The sequence below is a fragment of the Rhinoderma darwinii genome, chromosome 13, assembly GCF_050947455.1.
Source record: "Rhinoderma darwinii isolate aRhiDar2 chromosome 13, aRhiDar2.hap1, whole genome shotgun sequence".
Taxonomy (NCBI): Eukaryota; Metazoa; Chordata; class Amphibia; order Anura; family Rhinodermatidae; genus Rhinoderma; species Rhinoderma darwinii.
Genome location: NC_134699.1, coordinates 64,130,346 through 64,151,141, shown reverse-complemented (window position 1 = coordinate 64,151,141; position 20,796 = coordinate 64,130,346). Strand labels below are relative to the sequence as shown.

The following is a 20,796-nucleotide window of genomic DNA, read 5'->3' as shown; positions in this document are numbered from 1 at the left end:
ACACCCCCAAAACATAATGTTTCCACCTCCATGCTTGACAGTGGGGACGGTGTTCTTTGGGTCATAGGCAGCATTTCTCTTCCTCCAAACACGGCGAGTTGAGTTAATGGTAAAGAGCTCAATTTTAGTCTTATCTGACCACAGCACCTTCTCCCAATCACTCTCAGAATCATCCAGATGTTCATTTGCAAACTTCAGACGGGCCTGTACATGTGCCTTCTTGAGCAGGGAGACCTTGCGGGCACTGCAGGATTTTAATCCATTACGGCGTAATGTGTTACCAATGGTTTTCTTGGTGACTGTGGTCCCAGCTGCCTTGAGATCATTAACAAGTCCCCCCCCGTGTACTTTTCGGCTGAGCTCTCACCTTCCTCAGGATCAAGGATACCCCACGAGGTGAGATTTTGCATGGAGCCCCAGATCGATGTCGATTGACAGTCATTTTTTATGTCTTCCATTTTCTTACTATTGCACCAACAGTTGTCTCCTTCTCACCCAGCGTCTTACTTATGGTTTTGTAGCCCATTCCAGCCTTGTGCAGGTCTACGATCTTGTCCCTGACATCCTTAGAAAGCTCTTTGGTCTTGCCCATGTTGTAGAGGTTAGAGTCAGACTGATTAATTGAGTCTGTGGACAGGAGTCTTTTATACAGGTGACCATGTAAGACAGCTGTCTTTAATGCAGGCACCAAGTTGATTTGGAGCGTGTAACTGGTCTGGAGGAGGCTGAACTCTTAATGGTTGGTAGGGGATCAAATACTTATTTCTCTGTGCACAATGCAAATAAATATATATCATTTTGACAATGTGATTTTCTTTTTTTTTTTAAATATAATCTATCTCTCACTGGTAAAATTAACCTAGCCTAAAAATTCTAGACTGTTCATGTCTTTGACAGTGGGCAAACTTACAAAATCAGCAAGGGATCAAATACTTATTTCCTCCACTGTATATACACACACACTGCCTGTAAAAAATGACAAATTACCTAAAAATATATATACGTAATATAAAAATGATCACCCAAATCAGGTTTGTATGGCCTGTTGATGGGATTAATTTAAGAAATATTTTCTAAAAAATACTATATATAGATATCTATGGAGAAATTGCTATATTATTATTAGGTTGTTTTTTGTTTGTTTTTCTTGCTTGTGTATGCGTGAGTGTATGAGGTAAGATGTTAAGGGTCTATTATAGGAAAGAGGAACATAAACATGGCATTGAATAATGTATATATGTATTTGTTATCTATACAAGATTCTAATGTATAATTGTAAAGAAAAAAAAATACTGCCGTATCGGGCTGTATTTTTCAAAAATATTTGTAAATAATAGAAAATAATGAATCATCCCTTCTCTCATCTCCAATTTGATATCTATTTTTCCTGTCACACTGGTGTATACATTTTATCTCAAGCAATGTTTGAACAATATACAGAAACCCTGTGTTTTTTTTATTTTTGCCAAAACATGGTAAAATTTATCTATAGAAAATAATTCTTGAAACATATTGTGAATTTGCCTATTTGAACAAATAAATATTTTTCGTCAACAATTCGGATAAAATTAAAAAAGTGTGTTAGAATTCTCCTACGCTGTTCCCTTCTTCATCGGCCATAGTGTCCATCGTCAACCTGGACTTATGGAAAAAGTAAATAAAGTGTCAAGTATTTTTTTTCCCCCATTCTCAAAAATATAAAAACTGTAGACAATATTCTTCTGGAATCTATGAAGAATTGACAAAAATATATTAATGTTTTGAAGAAAATAAAAAAATGTTAGTGAACAAAAAAAAAAAATGGTTTCGTTAAAACAAGCAACATTTTGGGTTTCGACCCATCTCTGGATTTTGGGTTTCGACCCATCTCTGGATTTTGAAGCCTTGAGCAAACAATTTTTCCTTTTCCAAATAAAATATTCTACCACCCTGTATGTGTTACCTATGGAGGTTCTTATGCACAATTTTCACCCCAGTGGCACCATGTTTATCTGTGTAAAATGTATTGTTGTACAGAACTACCAACCATGTATGCAGCACGTCATCGAAACACCCAAGACTATTACAGGACATGATAATGCACAGCTGAAAATACGGCATCAACTTTTTAGTGTCTCAGCGTGTACAGTCTATGGATTTCACGTGGGGCAATGCCCTCTCTGTTGTGTCTGAACGTGTGATAATCCTGCCAATTACTATATTGTATCCGTGCGTACACATCTGTGGTAACACCAACAGGCCCTAAACCATAGCTTTTTCCTTAAGAGTCCATGCTCTAAAGTTGTCTTTTTTTTTTATAAAAAAAATAAAATACAAATAAATATGTATAAAAGAAAACAAGTTTCATGATGTGGTTAATTCTATTGTATAAAAGGGGAAGGAGCATTAAGAAATTCCATAATTAGGTTACCAAGAGTGTGTTCTAAGAAGCGAATATAGATAGATCCTCTCCCCAATTAAACTTTTTGAAAAAAATCGTCAATTTTTTATTTTCTTTTTATTCTAGTTTTAACAAAAATATTCAAACTTTTTTTTTTTTTTACCAAAAAGAACATGTCTGCATTTTTTTTTTCACCAATTGCATTTACCTAATTTTGTTTTTTACTTCAAAGCATGATTTTTATTTTTTTACATTTCACTTTATTTGTGGCCGTTCTTCATTGGCAATTTCCAAGCTTTCCCAGAAGAGTTTTTGTAATTAAAAGTTCTGAACTACACTGTAAACACCCTGCTAAGATAGTCCGTCTATGACTCCAGATACCAAAGCATCCATATTTACCCAACTGCAAGTTTTTTAGTAGTTTAGAAACTTTCATCAGATTGTTTTATTTTTGTAACAAGATCGGGTAAAAGAAAATTTGAATTGAAAAAATCCATCAATGGACGATATATAAATGGCAATTTTAAGTCCATTCCTCTCACCTCCCATAAAACTGCCACCTATGTGCACCGCTGATCTCCAGAACTGCTTTAGCTCTGCCCTAAGAAAGTTCTCATGATTGAAGTGATCTGGTCTTTACAGGTGTTAAATAAACAGGGGTGGGCCAAACACGATCTGTAAAGAAAAAAGAATATATAATATAATATGGTGCTCGAAATTCATACATTATACTTGCCAATTTAAAAAAAAAAAAAATTCTGATGCATGATATATTATTATTTCGATTGCAAATATTGTAGAGTCAGGGATTTTTAACAATTGTGTAATTTCATGTTTTATTTTGAAACACATTTTTGTAAATCTTATTAATTCAGAGATGTAGAGATAATGCCCCTAAATAAATCTGTTTACTGCTAGACTGGCTTTGATGAGTCCGACTAGCCCTGTAGTCATAGAAGAGATAAAATATATATATATATATATATATATATATATATATATATATATATACACACTAGTCCTTTTCAATGAAAAATAATATCAAAAAGTTAATTTATTTCAGTAATTCAATACAAAAAGTCTCTCTCATATATTCTATAGATTCATTACACACAGAGGGGTCTATTTCCTGCATTTTTTCTTTTAATGTTGATGATTATGTCGAACCGTTAGGCGGGATTCACACGAACGGGTCGTTCCCGAGCCCCGGCTGGTAAAATCGGCCATTCTGCCCGGCCGGTTTGCATAAAGTTTTGCATCCGTGCCGGGCCGGGCAGATCCGGACAGTGACATCAGCGGCAACTCCTGAAGGGGAATCCCCATGTGGCCTGCGATTTCACTTCAGGAAAAGCCCCTGTCGTCTGTGTCCATTTATGGACACTAAACGTTACTGGCTTCGCCTGGTGTGGAATCCCCGGTCACAGAGTGTTCGGGAATTCCGCTTCAGGAGTTTCCCCTGATGTCACTGCCCAGATATGGACAGAGACATCAAGCGCTCTGTCCAGGAGCGGAATCCCCGAAAACACGGGGATTCCGCTCCTTCAAGGAGCTAAAATGCGGCTAGCACATAGCAGAGCGGGGAGATACCTCCCTGCTCTGCTATAGTGGCGTCGCTACAGTAGTAGCAGCCGCAGCAGCTGCTGCTACTAGCGGCGCCATCGAAGGTGTCGCCGGGCCAGGGTACTTTTAACAAGCAGGGGAAGGGAGCCAGCGCAGCGCTCCCTCCACCTGCTGTACACCCCGGCCCTGCCACACAGTGTGCAGCGATGCCATTCGTCCGAATGGCATCAACTCCTCCTCCTCACATGCACTCTGCGCTGTGAGGAGGAGGAGATAGAGCGCAAGCGCCGGGAAACCCGGCCATCACTCGGAACACATTCCGGTGATGGCCGTGTAATACCCGGCCCCATAGACTTCTATGGGAGCCGGGCGGCCGGGTACCCGGGCGAAGATAGAGCATGTCTTATTTTTTGACGGCCGGATTTCCCGGCCGTCAAAAAATCGGTCGTGTGAATAGCCCCATTAGGGGTCTATTATTCCTAATGCAGCCGGGTGCCGGACGATTTATGAACGGCCGGCAGCCGGCCGGGAAACCCTGCCGTGTGAATGAGGCCTTACTGAAAACCCAAAACTTAGTGTCTGAGAAAATGTAAATATTATATAATCCCAGTTTAAAAAATTTATAATACCGAAATGTTGTCCGACTGAAAAGTATGTTGAGTATATGCCCTCAATACTTGGTCTGGGCTCCTTCTGCATGAATTACTGCATCAGTGCGACGTGGCATGGAGGCGATCAGTCTGTGGCACTGCTGAGGTGTTATCAATGCGGCGTGGCATGGAGGCGATCAGCCTGTGGCAGTGCTGAGCTGTTATCAATGCGGCGTAGCATGGAGGTGATCAGCCTGTGGCACTGCTGAGGGGTTATCAATGCGGCGTGGCATGGAGGCGATCAGCCTGTGGCACTGCTGAGGTGTTATGGAAGCCAAGGTTGCTTTGATATCGGCCTTCAGCTCCTCTGCATTGTTGGGTCTGGTGTCTCATCTTCCTCTTGACAATACCCTATAGATTCTCTATGGGGTTTAAGTCGGGTGAGTTTTCTGGCCAATCAGGCGCAGTGATACTGTGGTTAATAAACCAGGTATTGGTACTTTTGTCAGTGTGGGCAGGTGCTGAGTCCTGCTAGAAAATGAAATGAGCATCTCCATAAAGCTTGTCAGCAGAGGGAAGCATGAAGTGCTCGAAAATTACTTTTCAGTACGTCAACATTTCAGTATTAAAAATCATTTTTGAAACTGGGATTTATATAATAATCTAATTTTCTGAGACTAAATTTTGGTTTTCATTTAGGCCTCATTCACACGACGGTCTGAGTGTGGGCCGGGAAAATCGGTCGTTTTTGGCCGGATTTTCCCGGCCGGTTTGCATCCGTTCCGGCCCGTGTTGCAGTTTTTACCGGCCGATTTGGACCCGATTTGCATCAGTTTTTTTCCCTGTTCGTTTTAAAATCGGATGAATTTCATTTAAATTTGTTGCCACACACAGCCCTTTGTAGATAATGCCACAACCCCCCTGGTAGGTAATGCCACCCAGCCCCCTGTAGGCGATGCCACCCAGCCCCCTGCAGGCGATGCCACCCAGCCCCCTGCAGGCGATGCCACACAGCCCACTGTAGGCGATGCCACACAGCCCCCTGTAGGTGATGCCACACAGCCCCCTGTAGGTGATGCCACACAGCCCCCCCCCCCCCTTCCAGGAGAAGTCACTGACTTTAATGTCCATATATGGACAGTGTAGTCACTGACTTCTCCTGGAGAGGAATTCCCTGCCACAGGTCGGGAATTCCGCTTCAGAAGTGAGTGACGTCACTGTGTCCATATATGGACAGTGTAGTCACTCACTTCTCCTGTAGCGGAATCCCCGGCCATAGAGTCGGGGATTCCGCTGCAGAAGTGAGTGACATCGCTGTGTCCATATATGGACAGTGTAGTCACACACTTCTCCTGTAGCGGAATCCCCGGCCATAGAGTCGGGGATTCCGCTGCAGAAGTGAGTGACATCGCTGTGTCCATATATGGACAGTGTAGTCACTCACTTCTCCTGTAGCGGAATCCCCGGCCATAGAGTCGGGGATTCCGCTGCAGAAGTGAGTGACATCGCTGTGTCCATATATGGACAGTGTAGTCACGCACTTCTCCTGTAGCGGAATCCCCGGCCGGGGATTGGGGATTCCGACTCCTACAGGGAGCAAAAAAAGACCCTCCTCCTCCTCCTCACATGCACTCTGCACTGTGAGGAGGAGGAGGAGAGAGAGTGCGCGAGCGACGGTAGACCCGGCCATCACTCGGGACACATTCCGGTGATGGCTGTGTATTACCCGGCCCCATAGACTTCTATGGGGGCCGGGTACCCGGCCGAAAATAGGGCATGTCCCATTTTTTGACGGCTGGTTTTACCGGCCCGTCAAAAAATCGGTCGTGTGAATAGCCCCATTAGGGGTCTATTGTTGCTAATGCAGCCGGGTGACAGCCGATTTATGAACGGCCGGCATCCGGCCGGGAAAACCTGTCATGTGAATTCCGCCTAACTTTTCCCATAATCATCAACATTAAAAGAAAAAAATGCAGGAAATAGATCCCACTGTGTGTAATGAATCTCTATAGAATATGAGAGACTTTTTGAAATGAATTACTGAAATAAATTAACTTTTTGATGATCTAATTCATTGAGATGGACTAGTATGTGTATGTGTGTAAATATATATATATATTCATTTTTTTATTATTTTGTTTCTTTTTTAAATTTTGTTTGCTTTTCGCTCATTAAAATAAAAAAAATAAGAGAAGCCTGCCAGGAAAGTAAAGAAAATTAGTGAACTGTTTTTTTGTAGTCTCCAGTTACCATTTTGGGATTTATTTTCCAAACTATCTCGGCAAAGAATTATTATTTTTTTTTTTTAAATTAACAAGTTGGGTGAGTATAATGAATGTAAATAGGGATTTATTTTGTGTGGAGTTACTTTTTAAATACTGTAGGAAAGGGAGGATGGTTAATGTAGTATAAGTCTGGGTCTGATAACCTGTGTCACACACTACAGTTAATAAGCTAGAACGTGTTTGTTTTTTTAAGATATCAGGTTTGGTTAGTGGAAGTTTAGAAACTGGACCTACCGGAACAAAAACATGTGACCCTAATAATTATATCAATACAATGTAATTGGCCACATGCAGTAGTCAGGGTTAACATACAGCACTTGACTGAATACATCTACTTTCAGCAGGTCAGTCTATTGTTAGGTAAGGGCAGCATCGAGCTATGGTAAAGGCATCTACTGAAGCATGGCATGCTGGGAGTTAATAGTCTATAGAGACATTACTTTACCTCCACATTGGATTTCGTAAACCTACACAGTGGTCTGGTTTAAGCTTCCAAACACATGTCCTTTTAACCAGATAAAAGGTTGAGAAAAACACGTATCACCCCCAACAAAAAGAAAAAATTGTATTCCACTTAACTGGACTCAACAAATACCAATTTTTAAGGCCTCATGCACACGGCCGTGCCTGTAGTCCCTGCCCGTGAATGCGGGCATGGACAGCCACCTGCATTTTCGGCCTGAGCTCCCATACATAGTATGGGAGCACAGACCTTAAAAAGCAAAAGATGGGACATGTCCGATATCTTGCAGAGGGCTTCTATGGCCCAGGCACCTTCCGGCAAAAACACGTGACAGTGTCCGTGGTCAACAGAAGTGAATTGGCCCGTAATTGCGGACCGCAATTACGGACAAATTCTACAGTCGTGTGCATGGAGCCTAGGGCATAGGGTTTAGCAAATTAAACCTATATTTGTTCAGACTCGCTGTACCAAACACCAGCAACTAGGGCCTCCACTAAGGCAAGCGACCCCCGAGGGGCTAGTCAGGTTGCCTTTAGATAGATTTCTGACTCCACATCAGAAATATTTTCCATATGTCCAAAAAGTGTATCTGATACCATGACATAGTGCCACCTGCTGGCTATGTTCTAAACTGCAGGTACACTTTTTGAATGACCGTCTTGGGGCCATCTTATGGTCCTATTACCAGTTACATTAGTACATCTGTACACCACAGCTAGTTCCCATTTTATGTTCTGCAAAAACTGATATCCGAAGTGCGAGATACCCAGTGTTGTCATGTAATGTCCTACCTCTTGGAAGACCCTTCGGAGGTTTGGAGACTTACCGGAGTCCAGTATTATATGTAGAGGCGTGTCGTACACCTTCAGGAACTGTTCTGGATTAAGCAGATCTTTACACTGTAGAAGGTGCAAGATGGAGGTCTGAGGTATGATCAGCTCTGGGACCTTCTCAAACACAGAATCTGGGATATTTTTGGAACCCTAGAAAAGTATGGAGCATAGATAGTACTGCTGTTAGTAAAACTGAAAGACCCTACATAAAATAATTCCCATTATAAACTTTTTCTTTTTCCCTTCTTCTGTCCTTTTTTACTTTCTTTGGGACTATGTTTTCAGGTAGATCTCACTTCTCTTCCCTTTTACTGACCTTGGGGTATTTTGTGAGGTGCTTTCCAATTTTCAGTATGTTGGTCAGACACTCATTGATGATACTGTCCGTGGCCTCCTCGCTGAACTTTTCTCCAAAGTACTGGCTAGGAACGTTCAAAACTTTGTAGCTCCACTGACTGAACAGGCGACTGGGGATGTTATGAGACATCACTACAATTTTAGGGTCCAGAACAAGGGCCCTGATGGGGTAAAAAAAAATAGGTGAATAGAATGTAGTCATAACAAAACAGGTCCCTCATGGTGGACATCCAAGGCCCTGTTTACACAGGTTTTTTTTACGCGGAAACCGCGTAAAAAACCGTGCCAAAAACGCCTCCCATTGAGTTCAATGGGAGGCGGAGGCATTTTTTTTTTTCCCCTCGAGCGGAAAAAAACCTGACATGACCTATCTTGAGGCCTTTTCCGCTTCAAAAAGGCAAATGTCCTACTGGCACCAACGTTGAGTGTGACATCTTTCCACAATGGAAAGGGCACCACCAGCACATAAGAATCCGATCCTTCCAATTTATTAACGTCTGCCAATCAGAAGCGACAAAAATAATAACTTATTTCCCCCCTTCCTGTGGTACTACTGAACCAAACTCAAGTCCCCTGGATTCTGGTTGTTTCGCTCAGAAACCGAATGGTAAAATGTGGCCATATGATCGGACCTTGTGCCTCAATACTAATGTGATAGGTATTAAGGAGGGGCCTGAGACAACTCCCCGGTAATTCTCATGACCAGCGGAACGGTTGTTATTACAGTAGAATGTGGCTGGGAGCATGTGGACCTATAGTTGGCCACGGGTAAATATCACAGCACTGACCTGTCCCCTTGTTTCTCCATTCGTTGAAGATCCCTGATCACACAGTAGAGGACATCTCCACTAGACTGAACAAAAATGTTAAGGGGTCCTGTTAAGAATATTTCCAAAAATCGTAGACTCATTAAAATTCATCATTATGATAAATAGTATTGTGAGGTTCTGGGCCCCATAGTAAATATCTAACTGGGCCAACCATCATGGTGCTGGGTTTTGCCACCCAGGACAGAAGGGCCGATGTTTATTTCCCTTTCCATGATATTTGGGCCCATTCCCTACCCCCTGCTAACAATGCGAAGGTCCTTCACAGAGTTTTTGCCACTCAACAGGAAAATGTTGGGCACGCTCTCACCAAGGGCCCCATAGCAGCCAAATGGTTCGCGCCTCTGTTGTATGTACGTCCTTGATTGAAGTAGTTTTTTTTTTTTTTTTTTTACCTCCAGACAGTGGACTGTGTACGCAGGATACAAGAGCAGAAGACCGGTGACGTTTTCACCCTGGTTATACCGCTGGAATCGCTGTTCCCAGTATTCTATTATATGAGACATGAATAACATAAAACATAATTGTCATATACACCAACATAAATTCTAAAAACTAGGAATGTCCATGTCTGCCATCTTTTATGCTGATTGTGTAGTCCACTGGGGCCATCAGTAGGCAGAAAAGATGAGCCTTAGACCATGGGCTCGCATATTTTGTTATGCAAAATAAATCATTTTTAGGTTTCCACACTGACCAGGTCGGATTGAGGACAGGATCCTCCGGTGGGCCTTGGTTTTGACCCAATAATAAAGTCCAGCTACCACAGGGCCCATAAGTTCCAGGACAGGACAACTACATCTAAGCCGACTTCTTAGGCCTTATTCACACGACAGGGTCCCGACCGAGCCCGAGTGTCGGCCGATAAAATCGGCCCTTTTTTCCGGCCGGTTTGCATTCGTTTTGCATCCGTTCCGGGCCGGGCATATCTGGATAGTGACATCAGGGGCAACTCCTGAAGGGGAATCCCCATGTGGCCGGTGATTTCACTTCAGGAAAAGCCCCTGTCGTCTGTGTCCATTTATGGACACTAAACGTTACTGGCTTCGCCTGGTGTGGAATCCCCGGTCACAGAGTGTTCGGGAATTCCGCTTCAGGAGTTTCCCCTGATGTCACTGCCCAGATATGGACAGAGACATCAATCTCTCTGTCCAGGAGCGGAATCCCCGAACACACGGTGTAAAGTGGGGCTAGCACATAGCAGAGCAGGGCAATACCTCCCTGCTCTGCTATAGTGGAGTCGCTACAGCAGTAGCAGCCGCTGCTAGCGGTGCCATCGGCCATGGGAGGTGTCGCCGGGCCAGGGCGCTTTTAAAACAAGCAGGGGAAGGGAGCCAGCGCAGCGCTCCCTCCACCTGCTGTACACCCCGGCCCTGCCACACAGTGTAGAAATGGCATCAACTCCTCCTCCTCACATGCACTCTGCGCTGTGAGGAGAGAGCGAGCGGCGGTAGACACGGCCGTCACTTGTGACAAATTCCGGTGATGGACGTGTATTACCCGGCCCCATAGACTTCTATGGGAGCCGGGTGAACGGCCGAAAATAGGGCATGTCCCATTTTTTGACAGCCGGTTTTCCCTGCCCGTCAAAAAATCGGTCGTGTGAATAGCCCCATTAGGGCACTATTGTTCCTAATGCAGCCGGATGACAGCTGTTTTATGAACGGCCGGCACCCGGCCGGGAAACCCTGTCGTGTGAATAAGGGCTTAGCTTCTCAATTTACTCTAGGAAAGTGAAGTTGACGACAATTTTTCTTGTATCTTTTCAGAAAATATTTACCTCCGAGGTCTCTTTTATCCGCCAGATCTGGGGAAATCTTAGACACGAATATCAGCCGATGCAAAAGGGATTTCTACATAAAAAAATAATAAATTATTAGTTGGATTTTTTTAGTCCCCCATACAAATGACTGTAGAATTCGTCCGCAATTACGGACCCATTCATTTATATTGAGCGTGGACACCTTCCCGTATATTAGCGGGAAGGTGTCTGGGCCGTAGAAAACCTCCGCAAAATAAAGGACATGTTCTATATTTTGCTTTTTACGGACAGTGTTCCCCTCCTATATACGGGAGCACGGGCCGAAAATGCGGGTGGCTGCTAGCGGCTGGCCGTGCCTGTAATGCCGTCTGCATGAAGCCTTAGACTGTGTTCACATTGCAGCCAATTATTTTTTTTTTGCCGTGTCTTTTTTGTACAAGATCGGGACAAAAATCAAATTTGCTTGCGACGTGAACACAGCCTTATAAATGCCACTTTATCCAAATTATGACCGTCTTATACAATGGGCAAAAGGGTAATTGTCTTGGGGCCTCTAACATTTCATCCCCATCTCACACAGTCCTCCCTAAATTTGCTCCCTGACCTATATATAGCATATATATCCTATTATGGGGTTGCATGACATCATATGTGTATATGTGATGTCATGCAACTACAATTTTGCCATGACTAAAAAAAATCCAACAGTGATTATTTTGGCTCTATTAACAACGCACGCAATCACAATTTTATTCTATAGGGCCTTGCGATTTGCTACTATATAATATTTAATAAAATTGTATTGTACATATCACATGCTATCTTGCGCTGCGATCTTGCGTGAGATTACATTACAACTATATATCGCATGCCATGTATTGCAGAGACCCAGCTAAAGATAGAATCCCTAAATCAAGTCCCGCACTAGGCACTAGTATTCCTTTAAGAGTTCAGTGTAAGGCACCGTGTTCTTATAGGGACAACGAGCCTATACAATCTCTCAGATTACCTGAAAAAAGGCATCATAACTCTGGTCGCGATCAGGCCAAGTATCCGTAGCATAACACTGCCAGAGTACAGGGACAGGAAGTACTGTCATGGGGACATAGGTGAAAATGTTTTTTTTTTTTGTTTTTTTTTAACATGAGGCTTAAACTCCAAATCTGCTTACACCACACAGGCAACACAAATCTGTTTGGGGGGTGAATACTTTTACAAATCACTGTAAATAGCTGATTATATAATAATTTTTAAAAAAACACGAGGATTACACTATGCCCAACTCCCAAGCTATAAAAATGTAATCCATCAGTGTACCTGTGGCCACAGGTGCAAGTAAAAGACTATGGAGATAACAATACTGTATAAAAAGTTGAATACGTTGGCTTGGTATAAATGAGGAATGATAAACTATAAAACGCAGCAATATAATAGCAATTCCATAGTTACCACTAGATGGCACAATCTCATTCAAATGACATTATATATAACTAAATAAATGCACTGACACATAATCCATGATTGCATAAAACTTTAAGTTATGGATCCCACACAATATCCTTATACAAAAAGTTGGAGGAAAAAAAAAAAGACTGACCACATCATCACGGGCATTCAAGACCATCCGCTTGTTGAGCAGCTGATGAAAGAAACTCGTCCCTATTTTTTCTGGAGTTGGTTCAGACTTCCAAGACAGCACCCTGGCCCTCCCAGCCGCCATTGTCAGATGCGGTCTTAAAAAATAAATTTAAAAAAAAATCCTTTCCCCTTTAAGAAATAGTAGAGCGAAATCTTTTTGGGGGTTTGAAAGCTTTAAAAAACATAATGTAATGAAAAAATTAAATAAAAAATATAAAACATAAAAAAATGCAATATTCAAAAACATTTATAAAAAAAAAAAGGAAAAAATAAAAGAATGATACTTTAAAAGTAAGAGGTAAATGTAAGGTCCATGTTTCAGAGCACGGTGAAGTTTGCGAACACCCTAATTATTTAGGTTTGTGGTTTCTTGGTAACAGGACTGACCTCCTGCTTAGATTTGCTGCTCCTTTGTCTGGTTTGTTGGTATTTTCTGTTGCCTTCCAGCCTGTTGCTGAGTAACCCATGAATAGTCTGTAATTACCTGCGTTCCTGAGGCCTTGCCTTCATTTTTTATTTGCAATTCAGTTTGAAGATTTTCTCCACAAAATTTTTTTTTACAAAATGTAAAGAATAAAAAAAAAATTTAAAAAAAGTTTTTTTTATGAAATTAGGTTAAATTAAATCTTTCTCATCCCCTCATTTGAATGATCTGGGTCCCTAAAAAAAACACCAACAACTAAGCAACAAGCTAAGGCCCCATGCACACGACCATTGTTTAACGGATAGCACACGGACCCATTCATTTCTAATGGCCCCACGCACACGACCGTGGATTCCACTGATCCGTGTGCGGGCCATGGGACAGAGCCGCAAGACTTAGAGCAGGTCCTATTCCTGTCCACGTTTGCGGCTTGGTCTCGCCCTTTCAATTCAAACCTATGGAACATACGGAACGGATGGAGGACACACTGATGACACACGGACCGCAAAAAACAGACAACAGATCCGTTGTTTACGGGCCACAAAATACAAACGGTTGTGTGCACGCCCCTAAGGGGATAGAGGGATCAAGTGGATGTTCCTTTAAGAAATCCTCCATGTGGAAATGTTACTTTAAGGGTGGATTCACACGAACGTGTATTGGGTCCGTGCGGGCCGCGTGGTTTTCACGCGCCACGCACAGACCAATACAAGTCTATGGGGCAGTACAGACAGTCCGTGCTTTTTGCGCAGCGTTTGTCCGCTGCGCAAAAAGCGCGACTGTCAATATCTCCGCGTATTTCGCGCATCACGCACCCATTGAAGTCAATGGGTGTGTGAAAACCACGCAGGTCGCACGGAAGCACTTCCGTGCGAACTGCCTGTTTCGCACACCAGCTGTCAAAAGGATGAATGTAAACAGAAAAGCACCACGTGCTTTTATGTTTACAAACATCCAAACGTAGTGTCTTTGAGATGAGCAAACCCGGACAACCGAACCGAACTTCACCGGGTTTGGCCGAACTCGTTTTGGCCGAACCCGGCAAAAAAATTTCCGGTACGCGACGTCAGGAGATAGTCACTGTCCAGGGTGCTGAAAGAGTTAAACTGGTTCAGCACCCTGGACAGTGACTTCCGATCCCAATATACATGAACGTGTAAAAAAAAAAAAGAAGTTCTGACTTACCGATAACTTCCGGCTTCTTCCTCCAGTCTGACCTCCCGGGATGACAATTCAGTCCAAGTGACAGCTGCAGCCAATCACAGGCCAAGCACAGGCTGCAGCGGTCACATGGACTGCGGCGTCATCCAGGGAGGTGGGGCCAGATGTCAAGAGATGCGCGTCACCAAGGACGCGTCACCAAGGCAACGGCCGGGAGGGAAGTTCTCGGTAAGTACGAACTTTTTCTTTTTTTTTTTTAACAGGTTTCTCGATATTGTGATCGCCATTCACTGTCGAGGGTGCTGAAAGAGTTACTGCCGATCAGTTAACTCTTTCAGCACCCTGGACAGTGACGGGCGTCGACTAGACTCATCTCCATGATGGCGGCTGCGCGAAAATCACGCAGCCGCGCATCATACACTGATGACACACGGAGCTGTCAAGTGTTTTTTGCGCGCGCAAAACGCCGCGTTTTTTGGGCGCGCAAAAACGCAACGTACGTATTCTGCCTAGAGAAGGGCCTGAGGGGGTGGTGCATGACACCAAAAACGCCAAAGATAGAAGTCATGCAGCACCCCCTGCTCTAGGCATAATACAGTGTCATAGATTTATTAATTCTGCCTTCAAATTAGACAGGATAAAATTTATGATGAATTTGGTGTATTTTACTAGACACGTTACCCACCTATGGCACAGGCCCAAAACCAGCTCCAGCAGGATCAGCACTTCTGGGAATAGATCATCAGGAATGCTCATGTGACTTGTAAATGCTGGGACAGATTAAAAAAATAAATAAAAAATAAATAAATAAATCGCCCTTAGGCTATGTTCACACGGTGTATTTTGCCGAGTTTTTTGACGCGGAAACCGCGTCGCAAAACTCGGCAAAAACGGCCCGAAAATGCCTCCCATTGATTTCAATGGGAGGCGTCGGCGTTTTTTTCCCGCGAGCAGTAAAAAGAAGCGACATGCTCTATCTTTGGGCGCTTCCGCCTCTGACCTCCCATTGACTTCAATGGGAGGCAGAGAAAGCCTTCCAAACGGAATTTTGAGTCAGATATTCCTCCTGCTTTACGAGCCCTTACTTATATCATGGTTATAAAAACCACCGGTATACTAGACACTTTTCTCTTCCTTACGCCACCTTATGGCTGCCACACCTTACACAGATATTTAGCAGCGAAAAATTAGCGCGCGCCATAAATAAATCCAACACAGTTTGCAACACCTCACCTTATCGACCTTTTTGAAAAAGGTCGATAAAAGTGCAACAGATTTTTAGAATACATAAGTTCGGCGTCACGTACACCATTTTGCTTAGTAAATCTCTGACTGTATTCATCAGCTTTTCCTGGAGTGTTTCTTTAAAGGGGTTGTACAGAATTAGAAAAACATGGCTGCTTTTATTTTTCCCCCAGAAAAAGCTCTACTCTTGTCCTTGGGATGTATCCGGCATTGCAGCTGAGCTGCAATACCAGACATAACCTGAGGACAGGTGTGGCACTGTTTCTGGAAGAAAGCAGCCAATCCCTTAAAGAATCCCCCTGGACCCATCATCCATCCCATTGTTAAAAACAAAATAAAAGCAACACACATTTTTAACACTTACATTTTAATTCAGAAAAAGAAACAAATAGAAATATAGATACAAAAACAATCCAAGAAAAATATGAATTATTGCATAGAAGTTCATAGTAAAAAACACCTTTTACCAAAATATCTGCCTTCATAAGACCTTTATAGCAATGGACATTATATATCCAGCTATAATTGACATCTCTAATAAATATACTTTATATTTCACGCCCGTATTTTGAGAGATGTTGAAGTTATACTTGCAATGTCCTTACCCATAATCCTTCAGAATTTTAAGCTATACAATCCACCGTGGTGGCAGCCATTTTTTTTATTTTATTTTTTCGTTATTTTTATTTCTTTTTTTTATTATTATCTTGTTTGGGCCAGTAAAAATCCAGAATAATCCATCACTGAGACACCGATATTCTGTAATCTGTAGACAGAATTTTTTTTTAAAAAGTGGCCGCTGCTGTATATAGGTCTATAGGTGAGTGATACTATAGAATTCTTCAATTTTTTTAATTTGTTTCACCCCTGTGCTATAATTAATTAGAAATACATTACTGTACATTGTTTATTACAATGGTGGGCAATTTGCTTTTACAGCCACTTGGTGGCACTATTCCTACAGCTCAAAATTAGTCAGCGACTGTCATTTTAGGGGGAAATTGAAAAAATTGGTATTATAATATCCTAATCCCTCCTAACGTTCATGCTTTTCACAGAACTGTCTCACAAAAAGGACTGCATAGGAGGTGGGGATTATGCATATTTGCGTAAATAGGGGCATTTCTATGTAGTTTGGGGGGTGTTCCCAACAAAAGGGGTGGTATTAAAAATATCCCACAATCTGGTCTTAAAACATTGGGAGGTATGCTAAAAATAGACAATCCAATGAAATATAAACACAGTGCAAGGGTTGTCCAGGATTATTAAAAAAAGGATCTGCTTTCTTTAAGAAACAGCGCCACTCCTGTCCATGGGTTGTGTCCGGTACTGCAGCCCAGCCCTATACACTTGAATAGAGATGAGCTGCAATACCAAACATAACCCATGGACAGAAGTGGCGCTGTTTCTGGAATAAAGCAGCCATGTTTTTCTAATCATGGACAACCCATACCAGGTTCCAAGACACAACAAGGGCAGCCATTTTTAGGACCATACATTCAGTTCATCCCTGACTACATTAGGCAACAAAACGGCTGCCTCCTCTGTGAATATACAAACTAAATATATACATTTTCACCAACAAAAAATATATAATCTTTCCTTAAAACCTCTCTCTGGTACAGTGTAAACATATGTTGAGATTTTTTAACAATATTACAAAAATTAATAAAGCCGTTTTGCTCTAAATTTAGCCGAGCACCTGAGATCATAATTCAGATGAAAAATATTTTTTTAGTAAATCCTTCATTTATCAATATATTCTACATATACACATATATATACACACACTGTATATGTACACAGAAATACTTTAATCCGGAATTGGGCAGTAATATTATGGTACATAAAATTATACTTGTAACGATTATATACCGGTATATATATATATATATATATATATATATATATATATATATATATATATATATATATATATGTCATCATCAATGTCCAGTGCTATAATAGCAGAATTTCAGAACCATCAGATGCTGGATTAATGGAGCTTTACAGTGTGTATATATTTAAGCCTTACCTGAGATTAAATATCATATGCTACTATATTATGTCTAACCATAATATTTAGCCATTATAAAATAAAATTATAGGGTATGTATCCTTTCATATTTTTTTATTACTACTGTGCATATAACAAAAAACGAAGCAACTTTGCAAATAGTCTTGATTAAAAATCTCTTACCTTTTTGGGTCTATAGCTCCTATGTAGACCTATGTGTCTCTATGGTTACAGACTACAAACAAACCTTGTGTAGTCTGATCCTGCAGTCATATGTATTCCCTTTCATGTTCCCACTACAAGATTCCCTCCAGAAATAAGGCAACAACTGCACGTGGGTTGTGTCTGGTATAACAGCTCAGCTCTATCACACACGACCTGTGGACAGTTGTGGCGCTATATTTGGAGGAAATTAGCCATGTTTTTCTAAACCTAGGTGACCCCTTTAACATACATTCAGTAGGTTACAAGAAGTAGAAGGGAGTATGACTGCAGGACAGGGCTTGTTTGTAGTCTGTAACCATAGATACACATAGGACTGCATAGAAGCTGTATACACAGTAGGAGATTTTTAGTGGAGACTATTTGCAAAGTTGCTTCTTTTTTCTATGTTAGAAAATTATGCATTGGAGTAATAACACAGTGGTTACAAAGGTTGACATACCCTTCGCTTCAAACAAGCAAATAATAAGGTCATATACTGTAATATGGAGAAGCTGGATGAAAGTAGGCAGCCCTGTCCTGGTAGCCACAGTCCAAGAAATCTACTCTCAGGGACTGAATATACTACAGGGTTCATGAGTAACTTTATATATAAAAATATGGGAAACACCTTCAAAAATATTTACTGGTCCATTTTCATCGTCTACATCTCAGTTGCGGAACATTTCCAGTCGTTTTTTTTTCCGTAAGATATCACAATATTCACATCAGTAAAATAGTCCGGCATGTACAGTGTGCGCCTGGCTCTAATATATGGTTTACTTCATAATAATGTGGAAAATAGGCCCGCAAATTTAATAAAAGAAAAAAGTTGAATATTTTTGATTCACACAAAATATACTTCAATAAAGTATTTCTAATTTGCACGAGGGGCGGCGTCCATTTTGGGCATTGAGCCAATGACTTGATTGCCCATTATTGCACGTGAAACCCAAAATTCTTCATAAGTTGGTGGATTCACTAGTTCCCAGCGAGCTGAAAGTTTTTTTTGTTAGTCCATATATTACAGCTGCCTTTCCTGCAGGGGCGTAGCTATAGGGGTTGCCGAAGTAGCAGTTGCATACAGCCCCTGGTGGCTGAGGACCCAGAGGCCCCTCTGCCAGACTAGAATTATAAATGACACCTAGGTAGGGGGCCCTTTTATAGATTTTCTATAGGGACCCAGGAGCTTCAAGTTTTGCCTCTGCTCTTCTGTATCTGCGTATGTATAGGTGCATATAAAATATATAGGTCTATAGGGAGAACCTAAAATCTCCCCAGTAAGTCTCATACTACTGGTCATGGGAAACTAATAAGCCAATCACGTGATATATAATGGGTTTTCAAACAATCATGTAGTTCTCAACGGCCCACCAGGGGTGAGGAGTCTCACATTCCACCTTTCCAACCAATGGGTAGAGATGAAGAAGCTCTGAGGTAGACCTCACCAGAAATCAGGGGAGCAGATTCGTTTCCGTTCCACTGATCGATTTTGATAGTTTTAGTGCTGATCTGAGTGCTTGAAGGCCATACCTTGTAGTCACTTCTAATGAGACCACCATAATAAGACTATAATGTGATATTTTTGAAACCGGACCGGACTTCTGGATGCACTGTCCATAATATAGAGCGGGTCTCCTAAGGTTACATCTTATACAGCTAGAGTTCTACCATACAGGAGTAGGAAAGAGGCTGCTCCTTCTAAGCCGATTGAGATGAACCATGGGAGAGCTGTAGGGTTATCCAGGTTATTGCGGCCGTAATCTGGTGCCTATGGAACCTCAATTGTTTCCCGTTGAGGCTGCCCATTAAACTGCACACTAAGGAATATTATGAACAATTAGTATACATTCCTATACAATATAGATCTGTATGAAATTTCTAAGATGGCCATAGGCGTACCAATTTAGTTGGCCAATAAATAGCTCTAGTAACCAATGTGTAAATCTGCCCTCGAAAGATATGGAAATAGTCATTAGAAACTAGACTCAGGCACAGTTTTCTTCCTGCCAAGGGAGGAAGTTTGGTACTTAATTCTTTGCAAGGTACTTGAGGATTCCTTCTCAGCTGCTGTCTGTCTGGAGGGTTGGTGAGGTGCACTTCCATTTCTGTACAGGGAAGCGGACCTCTTCATAGTCCACTCGGCTTTAGTCTGAACATTGATTGAACTATGAGCTCGTCTGATATCCATTTTAGATTTATTGTTGGAGAGATCCTCTTTGTGCTTCCGTGGCATTGTACCACTATTCCTCCCATCAGCCACAACACCCCCATTGGATAGAGATGTCCGGGATATGCCATTTCGGAGCTCGGGTGGGGTAGGGTTCTCTGAACTTGTTTGTCTCCTAGGCTCCTTTTTCAATAAACTTGTCCTCAACTTGGTTGACTTCCCTTCTGACTCTCCTTCAGGGGGTCTAGTCTTGTCTGGCCTGTTCTCCCCAACTTTTGTATGGTGTCTTTGGTTAATGTCTCCCTTTTGACCTGATGAAGCCTTGAGTTTTACAGCATTATTTGAGGTTGAACCATTGACACCCTTGGGACCATCGCCACTTGAGGTCCGGTCTTTGCTTTGGGACTGTATAGACCCTTCTCCCTTTCTGGCTTCCACATTACTTTCCTGGTGGGCCAGTTTCTCCTTTGACTTACCCCTTAAGATGTCCATCTTTGAAGAAGAGGACAGTGCTCTAGATTGTCCATTTGTAGAGCTGGTTCCATTGGCACCATGGCTACTTGAAGGCATTCCATTGACTGACTTTTCTGTATTAGTCATCTGGGGCACAATAGGCTCATTAGTGTACTTTGGCCGTCTTCCCGATTCCAAGTATTCCACTAGCTCGCCAGTCTCGCGCTTTGGCCTGTCCTTAGATCCAAACGACCACCTGAGAGGTATTGCTTTACTGATGCTCAACTTCAGTTTAGAAGCTGAAGACACTCTCATACTTGCACTGCGCCCTTTTGCTCCCCGGACAAATGACTTCGACCCTAGGAAAAATTGGTGGAACAGTTTAAAAACATGATCAATACAGGAGGGCATCTACATACACTTCTCTTCG

General features: G+C 42.1%; 2 protein-coding genes and 1 long non-coding RNA gene across 4 annotated transcripts in view; 1 reads left to right on the top strand and 2 right to left on the bottom strand.

Annotated features, from left to right (window-relative positions):
- Positions 1–20,796, top strand: part of LOC142666775 (uncharacterized) — a 43,921-nt gene that overhangs the window by 1,623 nt on the left and 21,502 nt on the right. The window lies entirely within an intron of this gene.
- Positions 2,563–13,101, bottom strand: LOC142665798 (testis-expressed protein 47-like). Of its 2 annotated transcripts, XM_075845576.1 has the most exons (8): positions 12,655–13,101; positions 11,076–11,148; positions 9,691–9,785; positions 9,257–9,321; positions 8,428–8,629; positions 8,105–8,261; positions 7,261–7,320; positions 2,979–3,055 (listed from the first exon to the last, which is right to left on the bottom strand). In XM_075845576.1, the coding sequence occupies exons 1-7, from the start codon at positions 12,775–12,777 to the stop codon at positions 7,283–7,285; spliced, it is 753 nt and encodes a 250-aa protein (XP_075701691.1). In that variant the 5' UTR covers positions 12,778–13,101; the 3' UTR covers positions 2,979–3,055; positions 7,261–7,282. The 2 variants fall into 2 exon arrangements, with proteins under 2 accessions (XP_075701690.1, XP_075701691.1); XM_075845575.1 differs by lacking the exon at positions 7,261–7,320 and having other exon boundaries at positions 2,563–3,055.
- The window catches only part of USP43 (ubiquitin specific peptidase 43), a 36,587-nt gene continuing 33,276 nt past the window's right edge, over positions 17,486–20,796 (bottom strand). The window contains exon 15 of the mRNA XM_075846958.1: positions 17,486–20,725. Coding sequence (XP_075703073.1) covers positions 19,719–20,725 — 1,007 coding nt within the window. The 3' untranslated portion in view covers positions 17,486–19,718. The remainder of the gene's footprint in view (positions 20,726–20,796) is intronic.

Excerpts from the sequence above, each read along its gene's own strand:
- LOC142665798 (XM_075845575.1), bottom strand. The coding sequence starts at position 12,777 with ATGGCGGCTGGGAGGGCCAGGGTGCTGTCTTGGAAGTCTGAACCAACT. Across the intron at positions 9,322-9,690 it reads ACACAGTCCACTGTCTGGAG|TCTAGTGGAGATGTCCTCTA; the intron begins GTAAAAAAAAAA and ends ATTTTTGTTCAG. Across the intron at positions 8,262-8,427 it reads ACCTCACAAAATACCCCAAG|GGTTCCAAAAATATCCCAGA; the intron begins GTCAGTAAAAGG and ends ATACTTTTCTAG.